The following is a 12,002-nucleotide window of genomic DNA, read 5'->3' as shown; positions in this document are numbered from 1 at the left end:
AAACGATGAAAAAGGAGGAGGAGGAGGAGGAGGAGAGGAGGAGGAGGAGGAAGTCTTGGGTGGGAGTTGTTCGACATCACTTGCCACTGGCTATACCTGAATTGCCAAATATTCGGCCATCACTTCCAGAGGCACATTGATAAGAAAAAAGAGATTGGGGTTGAGATAACTTGGAGGTTTACTTACATGTGTCAGTTTTGAGCAGGCTGTTAGTGCTCCTGAAGTACTGAGGGTTTTCTATCACCGGGATCTTGGTCATACCGATGATCACGGCGTCGGGGCCCATCTCTGAGGATGACGGAGTGTTGCTGCCGTTGGAGACGTGGTGAAGAGGCGAGGCGGAGTCATCGTCATTGCTGATAACTGAAGATTGTCCTGAGAGAAAGCAGAGAGAGAGAGAGAGAGAGAGAGAGAGAGAGAGAGAGAGAGAGAGAAGTGAATGAGTGCTGCTGATTGTGTTTGGTTTATCTTATCTTTACGAGGATCCAGAGAAGTCCTGGCATGTGAAATGGAAAAGCATATCAGTACACATGTTAATACTACAAGGACGCAAGAGAATTACGCTGCTAACCTGTTACTCGCAGAGATTGAAAAGATGAGATCATGAAGTGGGGAGGTTAGACTGTAGTCATTGATCACAGCAGACAGAACAGAGAGACGCCAGGTGCATTTTATAAGCATATTTTAGCTCTCTGAACACTGTCTAAGAAAGTGCTGCTGCATTCTTTGAAAGATATTATCCATGAGGTTTTTGCATTATGACACTGTGTAGCTCACAAAATGGACTTTTTGAAATGTTAACATCATTATCTTAATTTCTAAGACTTTATTATTCATATGACTGAAAAAAAAAAAAAAACAGACTCACAACGAGGTCCCAAATTAGACCATAAAACTACCTTGAGTTAACAATAAAGTCTTGATAGAGCCCAAAATGTAACAACAACTTCAAATGTTGAACATTTTTTAACAAAACCTGAAATGTTTGGTTGATAATGTAACAAAATTCTGAGCCCAAAATGTAATAACTTTTTGCACAAAATGTAACAAGTTGTTACATTATTAGGAGAAAAATATTTTGCAACTATATTTCATGTAGTTGTTACATTTCGGGCTATCACAGGGCTTTACCTCCCCATGTACAGATGTAACCCCCTCCTGGCACTATTTTACAAAGCTGCTGCTGCTGAGCTTAAGTATTGTGGTTAGTTTTCATTAGAATTGTTCAGTGAGACTACACTACAGTACGGAGATCCTGCTACGCAAGACTTCATCCCCCGAGGTATGCCGAAATACATAAATTCTTGTGCATACCATGAGCCCCATTATAGGGGCCAAAGATTGAAAGGAGAGACAAAAGCACCTGACAGACTTAGATTGTGTTACTGCTTGTAAGATAGATAGGTTCACAATATTGACTTAGGCAATCTTTAATGGATAAGAAAAAAAAAGGAATTGTTTGAGAATGAAAAATGAGCCATCAAGTGAGCCAGTGAGTCCTATTAGAGGGCCAAGTCTGTATCAACAAGTACATTGTTGAACGACTGTTTTCATGTGTGACTGCTGGGTTCGTTTTTCTTTTAGGTCAGTCTCTGCAGCAGCTAATGATGAAGTTAAGAAAGGAGAACCATGAGATATGTCTGTATAGTTGGAGGATAGCCAAAGGGATTTAATGTGTGCCTTCAAATGGACACATGCAAGTCATCTAGGAACCTGGTGGAGTTAAAAAAACAACAACAAAAAAAACAGGAAATGGGATATTAAGATTCATTTCTTTGAGCTGTTACTACTGTTATTATCTACTGAAAATATCCTTGGAGACAAAGCTTATCTGCTTCTAACCTCAAGAATCCTCCACTGTCTCATTTCAAGCAAGAAAACTGTGCATATCAAAATTCATGTTTCATACAACAGACATTTAAAATGCAGAAACAGCATGGCGCAGAAAGCAGAAGAGAGGTGGGATGGCATGAGTCAGACAGTGAGCCCAGCCCTTTACAGGAACATGGTTTGCTTTGGCAACAGAGCGGAGGTGTTATACGTTTCTCATTAAGACTGAAAGGAGAGACAGGTAATAGTCCATCAAGCTGATTCCATGTTGAGCATTTTGGCAGACCTACATGACAATGCTCATGATTTTCTGTCTTCAAGTTGCCAAAACAAACAATTTCTGTTTTTATTCCTCACACAGATTATACCATAAAATAGGAGCTCTATTTGCAAGTGCAGGCACAAATGAATGCTCACTTACCTAAAACACACACAACCTACGAAAGACTTAAATACAAACTCTGTTGGCTTCCTGTGCCTTTAAACTTGCACGTTGACGTTCAGTTAAAGTGGCGTCATTGCATATCATCAAAATCAATAACTTTTGATGCCACTGAAACTTCCATCAGACTGTCCTCAGCTTTCATTGACCTCCAAAATAAACTTTGAGAGGCTTTAGGAAGCTCACACAGGTAACAATCTTAGACATCCCAGCTCAACTCTTACATCATTCTTGCTTAAGGTTACCCGTTGGACTACAGACTGTTTCAACTCGTGGCTGGAGGGGCGTCGATAGCCGTGGGGTTATGTTGCACTCTCTCTGTGCACAGGCTATAGTCTACCCTTTGCAGAAACTGTGGGTTCAAAACAGCCCTTTGCTGCAAATCCTCCCCTTTCTCCTCTCTACATTTCCTGTCTCTCTTAAGCTATTCTATCCAGTAAAGACGAACGTGGCCCAAAAGATACCTCAAAAACAACCAAACTCTGGATGGAAATTCCTCATCTCTAAGGGAAATCAGACCTGATGAAAAGTTTCCCTTCCTTTCTCTTTAATAGGCTGTATATAACGACACAGTAACAAAAAGCGAACCTGAATTAACATCATTGACCTCCGCCCACTTGCTGGTGATGACATTTCCACAATAATTTTGCTTCATTCACACATCGACTGACTCTAATTTCACACTGAAATGTGCATACTGGCAAGAAAAAGTCCAGGTAAAAACATGCAGCTCAACCTGAACAGTTAAAGATATGTTACAGGAAAAACACCCCGTGCTGCTTAAGGAGCTTGAGGTGGAGTTTTTTCAATTTTATTTTAAAGCAGGGCAGCCCAAACGAAACCTAAACTATTTAGGCATAAATGTCACTATGAAAATGAAGCTTGCATTTAAATACACTGTCTCCTCTCATAGGAGAGGATGTAAAACAGCTTTCAACACTTGAACATAAATATCACTCATAAACACTCTGGTACACAAAGGGGTTAGACATTAACTGATTTTCAGTACATTGTCCAAAAAGTGCTGTTACAGTTCCTTATGAGTGGTATTTTTTTTACCTGTCATTTCGTGTTTCTGATGCATTCTTTTTAATTTAGGAGTGTGAACTTCACTTGCATGGCAAAACGTGTGTGTGTGTGTGTGTGTGTGCCGCATGTGTTTGTGTGCACAAAGATCTCTTCGAGGACGTAATTGGATGCTCCCATCTCGTGTCGGCCTCCCATCAGCTCCTCACGGTTCGTCAGGTGAAGGGAAAATAACACGAGAGACAAGTCAGAGCACGGGTCTCATCATAAGCAGTGAAGCATTATTCAGAATCACCCGTACACAGTCCTCCTCCTCTACACCTCTTCAAGACACGAGTAAGCCTGCACACTTTGTATTAAGAGTTGAGATTGATTTCCCATGAGCACCAAATACAGTAGATGTATTCCCTCTCATGTGGTCGCTTCTGCTGAATTATAACACCGGTTGACATCGTTCATTTCCTCTGTCCCTGGACTCATATCAGCTCTAGTGCTGCTGACAGAGCTTGACTGAGACGGAGAAACATGGAGAGTTTGTTTGTCGTGTGTGTGTGTGTGTGTGTGTGTGTGTGTTTTAGGGTGTCTATTACGTGCATTACTATTTGTGAGTGTGTGACCTAGTTGTTTATTTTTCACTCAGTCATTAAGGCGGGATACAGGGGAAGTAAAAAAGGACAAACTAGATTTGTGGTGAACTGAAAAAATATTCCTTCAGCAGTTCAGCTTTGGACCAAATCCTTTTGGCATTTTTATGATTAAACTCACAACTGTGCTGAACTTCTAAAACATGTCATGACTTCTCTACTGAGTTTAAGAGGAAGTAATTGAGGATTATTATCAGAAGAGATTACTGACCAAAATCAGTAATCAATATCCAACCAATATCAGATATCAGAAACCATTAGATGAACATTATTCCATCATGAGGTCTTGTATCGTCCACGACGAAAAAATAAAACATGACTAAATTCTGAGCTTCTATTTCATTTCCATTTTCAGTACTCCAAGCACGACACAGGACATATTTGATCTTTCTGTCTGATTTTCATCGCCTCTAAAGCAGTGGTTCGTCGAGCCTCAGGACCCACCTCCACATCCTTAACGATAAATCGGAACCTGATGTGTCTTAACATCACAAATCACAACAGTCAAACTGAGCTCAGCAGCTTTGTCTTGAGTCTTGAGGGTTTGTTTCTTTATGCTAACTCAGGTTCAATAGATTCCTGTTTGCCAGGACTTTACCGGTCTGAGCGACTGAAATAGAGTCCTGTGAGCTGTATAGGGATGACAAGCACCCAGAACCTGCAGTTTATCTTCACATCTTAGATTTTCTGTGGCTTTCAGCTGATGTAAACATGTCGTTTCAAAGAGATCTCTTTTTTCTCTTCTTCCACGTCACCTGAGTGAAAGCCTGCAATTCAAAGAATTACAGATTGCTGTTCAGCTGTTCATTTTGAGGTCTTCATTGGATTTGATTGCTAACAATGTTAACCCTCCTGTTTTCATCAGAACATAATAAAGGATATATCAAGTATATTTATACAAGGGAGTGCAGGTTATTGTCTGTCAGTAAGTGTTTGTGTGTTTGTGTAAGGAGGGGCTGAAGATCATTAGCTCAGAGAGGTCCCAGGGTCAGATCGTTACAAATACTGTTAAGCTGAGGGGCAACAAGAGGCTGCGTGCAAGTGTGTGTGTGTGTATATATGTGTGTGTGTGTGTGTGTATATGTGTGTGTGAGGTGGCAGAGGGTCTGCAGGGATTGACTTGGTAAAAGGGGGTTGAAAAGACGAGCTTGGGGTGGGGGGTGGGGGGGGGGGGGGGGGGGGGGGTGGACAGGGGAGGTGAGGGTATAAGTGGGGTCGGGTCATGACCCAACACTGTTAATAGACATGGAACCGCTGTTTAAAGTGGTGGAGTCTGGAGGACCTCACAGTCTGGTGGGGAAACCCAGGTTAACAGTCAATAAAATGCATCGCTTTTCTTTCAGATTTCAGGTCATGTGGGGGGAGGCGGAGGTCAAAATAGATACCATGTACAGGGCGCTTCTACAGTCTGTAGGGGGCCCCTCCAACCAGCGTCCATTATTCATTTCAAAGCAATAATGCCTGCAACACTTTAAAGGGTATTAAAATTAAAATATCAGATGGGGCCCCATTCGGGAGGTTTCCTACTGCAAAATTTGTGGTTTAAGGTTTGTCAGCTGTTGGGGGGGCCCCTACTGGCCTGGGGCCCAAAGCAGTAGCCTGCCTTGCCTTTGATAAGCAGCGCCACTGACCATGTAGTAGAAGAGGATGCCTTTAAGGTCTTTAAAGCAAGGGGAAACCTTCAATGCAGCAAATAATCAGTGCACAATATTACATACAGTATTCGAGATTTTTCACTTTTTCCAGATCAACATGATCATTTCTTGTGTCGGCACAACCAACGCTGTTTTCGTTGACTGGCCGTTTTGTTGGGTGTAGATCCAGATTAGGTTCAAGAAATGAGTCTTTCTCAACCAGGTATCTGTTCAGGAGGGCTCGGCAACGCTGCCATCCAATCAGAGCACAGCTCATAAATAATGGCATGGTTTAAATTAATGACCTCCAGTCCACTCAGCCTTCCTCATTACTGGTTTATGTTGAGTGCTGGGAATAAGAGGCTCAAACCTTAGTTCTAAACGACAGTCCATCCACTTAACTTGTGGAGGAAATGAGCAGATGGAGCAAGTGTTGACATTTCTGGACATCTTTCTTGTTTTAGTAGTTTTCAAGCTGGGAATGTGCAACTAAACACAAAATGTCCGCCCATTACCCAATTCAGATTGTCACATATTTAAAGGCAGGGTTGGTAATTTTCTCCAGATACACTTTTTAAGATTTTGGTTGAAAATAAGGAATGGTAGGAATGGTTTCAAATGGTTTGGCCAGGCCTCATTTTGGGTTCTTGTTTTGGGCTAGTTTTGTCTCACAAGCCCGGCAGCCATAACGTAAAAGCTGATGTTTAATGGTAGAGCGTCAGGGGCTGCAGATAAAAACTCAATAATGATTATAAGTCAAACCCAATGTCACACTGTGGAGAATACATCTTTGTGAAGAGGCCATTCTTAAGCTCTTTAAGTTGTTGCAGTGACAGCAGAGCGGCTGTGGGAGCTTCAGGGTTTGGGATCGGGAGTGGAGCAGTACAGTTTCAGGCAGGAGCAGCACTGGAGCTGAGTTAAAACAATGACTGTGAGTGACTGTATTGATCTCTTTCAGGCTCTCGGGGTACACCTCAGACAAACTGAAGCCATTTACTGCTGCACGTTGCCCAGGGCGATGGATGTAGAGAGGCTTTTATGGGATTTAAGGACATCAGGGCCTGTCAGTCAGTCAGTTAAAACAGATAGGTTGTCTTCTGCCCACAGAGGAACAGAGGGAACAGTTGTTAGCAGATAGCGCTGGATTTGATGAGCTGAGATTACTTTATAGGTGGTATTCGGCGATGTCAGGGTGCAAAATTGGATGTAATATGTGGTTTAGATACACTTCAGAGGGCTGACAGACAACCTTGATAACAGGTACAAATTGAGAAACAACAAATTGAAAAAGCAAGAGCTTGATCTCTGTAGCTGTAGCCATTTTTACTGAAACCATCTTGGCTCAAGCTGCTGAATGATGACCTCAAACCGATCAACGTAAAAAACGTATGATGGAGATTTCACTTTAAATTGAAGGCATCAAAAAGGAATTGGACAAAATGTACAACCAGGCAATTTGTCCTGACTGGTGTGGTACAATTATTAAATCCCTGGCGCTCACATTTATATTTCAATTAAAATAAAATATGGCACAAATTTCCCTGCTAGTTTGACTCAGCGTACTTCATGACCCCTCACTGTGAATGTAATAAACCCTCTGCTGTTGTGTCCAAAAGTTGTTGCGGTTTTTTATCCAAGCAGTTAGCAGTCACTCAGGCTTCAGGGCAGACAAGACAGGACTGCTGCCACCGTTGACCCCAAAGGTCTAGGTGACTCCTTACACACACACACACACACACACACACACACACACACACACACACACACACACACACACACACACACACACACACACACACACACACAAACGTACAGATAACTGGTAACACGACACCTCAATGGTCTCTAAACTGTGCTGTCAACCTGCTGAACACAGGAAGTAATCTATCGATCCTGGAGGAGGAGGAGGAGGCATTGAGGAGAGAGAGGAGGGAGAGAGGAGAGGAAGAACTTTAAGAAGGACGATTGTGTCAAAAGAGACAAAAACATGATGGTGCCAAGGGCATCAAGGTTATACGTAGGAAAACGTATAATTTAAAAGAGAAGGACAGTAAAAGTGGACGCTGAATTGACGGTATAAAGCGTGAGAAAGGACACTGAGGATAGTTGGAAGGAAACAGTACATGGGTAGAATTTCCTCCACTCTGCAGTTAGATGTTGTCGGTAAGAATCTGCCGATTCAAGCCAAAACTTCATCTCCTCTTCAGCCTAACACAGAGGCCGATCACATTCCCCTTTTACACTGGTAAAAATAGACATTTCCTCGACGCTCTGCATCCGTCACGTATCTCCTTTTTCATCCTCCTGCACGTCTACCACCCTGCTTTCCTTCGTCATCCTCCTCTCCCCCCCACATCCTTCTTCTCTTGCTTCCCTGTTGTCTCCTCAGTCTGATCTTTTCTATTTTTAATATTCAACCCACATTCACCCTCTCAGATGACACACTGGAAGAGCGATCCCTCCCTCTAAAGGAGCACTCTGAGGTGGTCCGAGGAGTGAAAGCAGGAGAGCGAGTGTCCGAGAGAAATATTAAAGTGAGAACAAGAAAAGCAGAGAAAGTTGTTGTGATTCGAGCTCTGTGATAAGAGGAAAACAACCATCTGTTCAGTATAAAAAACAAAGGCTTTGAATTATTACCCCCCAAAAATTTAAAGAAACGGACTAATCATGACTACATTCAAACACTCAATTTCATTTTACCAGACTCATACATGTTTTTGAGTCTGGATTTAACAATAAATAAAAGTAAATATTGATCTTTTCAAAACACTGCGGTGGGATGATAAAAACAATACTTACTCACTTGGGTATAAATTTGGGCAGTCAATCAGTTTTATTCACGATTAATTGCTGAATTTCAACAGGTAATCATGTCTCAGGCTGTAACTGTTGAATTATTTTGTTCATTTCTGCTGTAAAAACTGTATATTTTTTAAATGTGGTTCGATGTGACTTCCTGGGCTCTTGCAGCCAAACCCTTGACCCTGACCTCCATATTGGCTTCATGCAGGTCGCCGCTTGGTCTCTTCTGATGTAAATAACTAACCATTGGTGGACATGTACTCGGGGGCTTAGCTGAGCTCAGATGGTAGAGCGAGCGCTCCATGAACAGTCTTTCTTGCACCTCATGCAGCCCACTCTCTGTCTCTCCCATCATCTCGTCTCTCTCACTCAACCCTTCCTGTCTAATAAAGGCGTAAAGGATTAGTACATGAGCAGCATTAATAATCGGGTCCCTTTTTTTCCCCGTCACTTTTCATGTAAACAAACGAGCACAACACCATGACTGACTTCCAGGGACTGAAAATGTGTCATCTTTGTACTCTGACTGAGGCTGCTCAGAACAACTGGAAAGACCTTTTTTTTGTCAGTGTGATACTGGGCTATTTTACTTGAGTAAAGAATATGAACGCTTCCTTTACACTGCCCTAAACCCATCACGTCTTAGCGTTAAAGCCTGAACCATCTCACTGTATTTAAGCCTCGGAATTCCAGAAGTATTAAGAGGGAAAAAGTTATTAGTCCAATTAGCCTAGGACTGTCGGAGCTCCTCCCTGACAGAAACCTTCTCACAGAGTTTGAGATCCTGACTGTCATTCAGTTCAAAAAGATGACTTGAAGTATTATAGCTTCAGACATAATGACACAGTCAAAGAGTCAGAGTGAGAAAAAGTGAATTCAAGAAAAAAAGAAAGTACACTATAAAAGGATTTGGATGTGGCATTGATTTCAAACCAGAATGGACGCAGATATATTGGATTTCATTTATGGTGTCTGACTGGGCCTTTTTGTGCCGATAAATAAAGGAACACTTTGAACAAAATGTGCAGGGACACACAGATGCACCCCTAAAAGCCCCTTCACTGTCAGATGAAAAAGACACATTTACACACACGGTACACCAATAAAAGATTTATTTTATTGAAAAGAAAAAGAAGCTTTCCTTTCTTCTGAAGAATGACGTATCTTTTTCAAACGAGCCTTTTGAGCAATTATAGAGAGCAGCCTCTTGAACGCAGCTTTAATGCCACAATACACCGTTCATGGGAGAGGATTATGGCTCCAAAGTCCTTTTTTTCTGCAGAGATTTTTCATTTGTTGGCTTTGACATAACTTTTTGACAGGTTTAGACGTTTCTTTCTGTATCCTGGCAGGTTCATGAATGTGCACTTACTTTAATATTTTGTTCTATGAAAAGGATGAATTCTACCACTGCGGGTGGAGATGTGAAAAATGAGGTATGATAATGTCAGTCTAACACATATGAAGGTAAAAGAGGCGCTTGATAACAGCTCAGACTTAAAAGAATAACATTAGAATATACAAAAGAAATTAAAAAAAAAAACAAATAAAGTAATGATACAACATACAAAAACCACATTCACTTCCAGTCTGATACCTATTATAATATACTGTCATTGTTCCCAGTGTTAGCATTTATACAAGAAAATCTACATTATGCAATTTACAGAGCTCAATCCTTTAATATGTACACATAATGTGCAAAGAAATCAAAGACATGTCAATGCGCCATGCACCATGTTTTTAACAGGCAATAACTCAAAATTCAGATTTATTCAGGTTTCTGAAATATTCGGTCATGACAGACCAAAGTTAGCTTAAAAATTTACCCAAAACTTCTCAGGTAAAGTTGCCAGTGGCACACGTGATGTGAACCGAGCTCAATGGTTAATTAACCCTCCTTCTTTTTAAGATTGGTGGTAAAACATTTTGCTAGATATTTTCCTTTTGGAAGCGTCGGATGTGATAGCATCGCTACTCTAAGTGTGTGAAGGCTGCATTAGAGCTTAGCTTAGCTTAGCTTAGTTTAGCTGAAACAGTGGAAGCAAGGAAAAACTAGAAACATTATCCTGGCACAAACTCCACCTACCACCTGTAAATATACACCCTTAATCCTTAATCCTTAATCTGTGCAGAAAACCAAACTGTATTTCACATATTGTGAAAATGTACAAACGCCTCTTTGCGGTCAACCTCTTCTCGGCTCTCTTCTGTATAAAGTTTTAAAACTCTTCTCTTCTGTATAAAGTTTTAAAACTGTTCTGGCGATGCGGCTGCCTTGTGGTTGACAAACCTTCGATGAAATAAATTCTTTTATAATAAATGTTGTTTTCAGGTTAATATACTCTAAAATGAGTGCATTCAGACAAACACACTAAATGTTTCTTAAGTCTAAATTTAAATCTACAGTTATAGCATAGGACACACAGAGTATTGTTATTGTGACAAAGTTACATTCATGTTGCTGATGGAGCTACGGTTTGTGAATATTAAAGTTGTTCTTCCATGATTAAAAACAAAAACACACAATCTTCCTGTCCAGGCCCCTATCTGTTTTTTACACCAGCACACTGATGCATTGACAAACACACCGTCAGTGACACACAAACAAGACACTGACTCCTCCCGATTCCTCCTGCTACATTCACTTTGACTTTATCGTTTATTTTTCAGGGCTGTTTTTAAAGATTTATCTAACTCTCATTTTTAGTCTCTCACATTTTTACCCTTTTTCCTCCGATTGATGTCTGATTTCTGAGACCTCATCAGCAGATTAATTATAATTCTTTTGTGAGTCCCAAAGAGATTATACATTTGTTTTTTTCTTCTATTTAAGAGCTTAATTCATCTTTTTTTTTTTTATTCGCACAAACTTAAATTTTACTCAAAACTGGCTGACTGTAAAAACTCAGCACATGAAATGTTTGTCTTTGCAGATACGGCAGCACAAAGTGGACATACTGTATGTCATGGGGTTTGCCAATCACAGTGACTCAGCGTTTTGATTTCTAGATCACCAGAAAAATATCATCACTGTAAAACAAGAAGCTCTGTATGTCGAGGTGATGACATAAATTAATTTTGTTATTTTGAGGGTTACTAGAAAAATGAGTCAATATTTTGAGAAAACAGCCGAGATGACTCGCTGTATTGTTCCTGAACTGTTTCTTTATTATGTAATGTTTATAATGACGCGTGCTGCTGCCCGTTTGGCCAGGTCACCCTTGAGAAAGACATTTTGATCTCAATGAGTCAATTATCTAATTAAATAGAGTAAATGAAATGCTCGGATGCTTGACTGCTCAGGGCTTCCTTCGGTTTGCTCTCAGATTCATGTCAGTCAGTTTCAAACTGCAATTCTTCCTAAAGAGATGGGGAGAACAGTCAAGTTCATAGACACTTTCAAATCCACTCCAACAGCAAAGAAATGAACCCTTAAGCTGAAGTAGAGTGCAGTTTGAACCGCTAACAAACTACGGCGTGATCAATAAACACTACTTGAAATAAGAATTTTTACACATCAGTGAGAGTGCACAGCCCCTCCTCCTCCTCCTCCTCCCTCCTTTTTTTTAATGGATGCTACTCAAGCACACACTCTTAAGATAATGTGATTTTAAAATATGA

General features: G+C 40.8%; 1 protein-coding gene across 1 annotated transcript in view; it reads right to left on the bottom strand.

Annotated features, from left to right (window-relative positions):
- Positions 1-12,002, bottom strand: part of ntrk2a (neurotrophic tyrosine kinase, receptor, type 2a) — an 86,757-nt gene that overhangs the window by 34,414 nt on the left and 40,341 nt on the right. The window contains exon 11 of the mRNA XM_079371057.1: positions 187-375. Within this exon, the coding sequence (XP_079227183.1) occupies positions 187-375 (189 nt within the window). The remainder of the gene's footprint in view (positions 1-186; positions 376-12,002) is intronic.

This window comes from Symphodus melops (assembly GCF_947650265.1).
Source record: "Symphodus melops genome assembly, chromosome: 1".
NCBI classification, from domain to species: Eukaryota; Metazoa; Chordata; class Actinopteri; order Labriformes; family Labridae; genus Symphodus; species Symphodus melops.
This window is presented reverse-complemented; position numbering and strand designations above follow the sequence as displayed.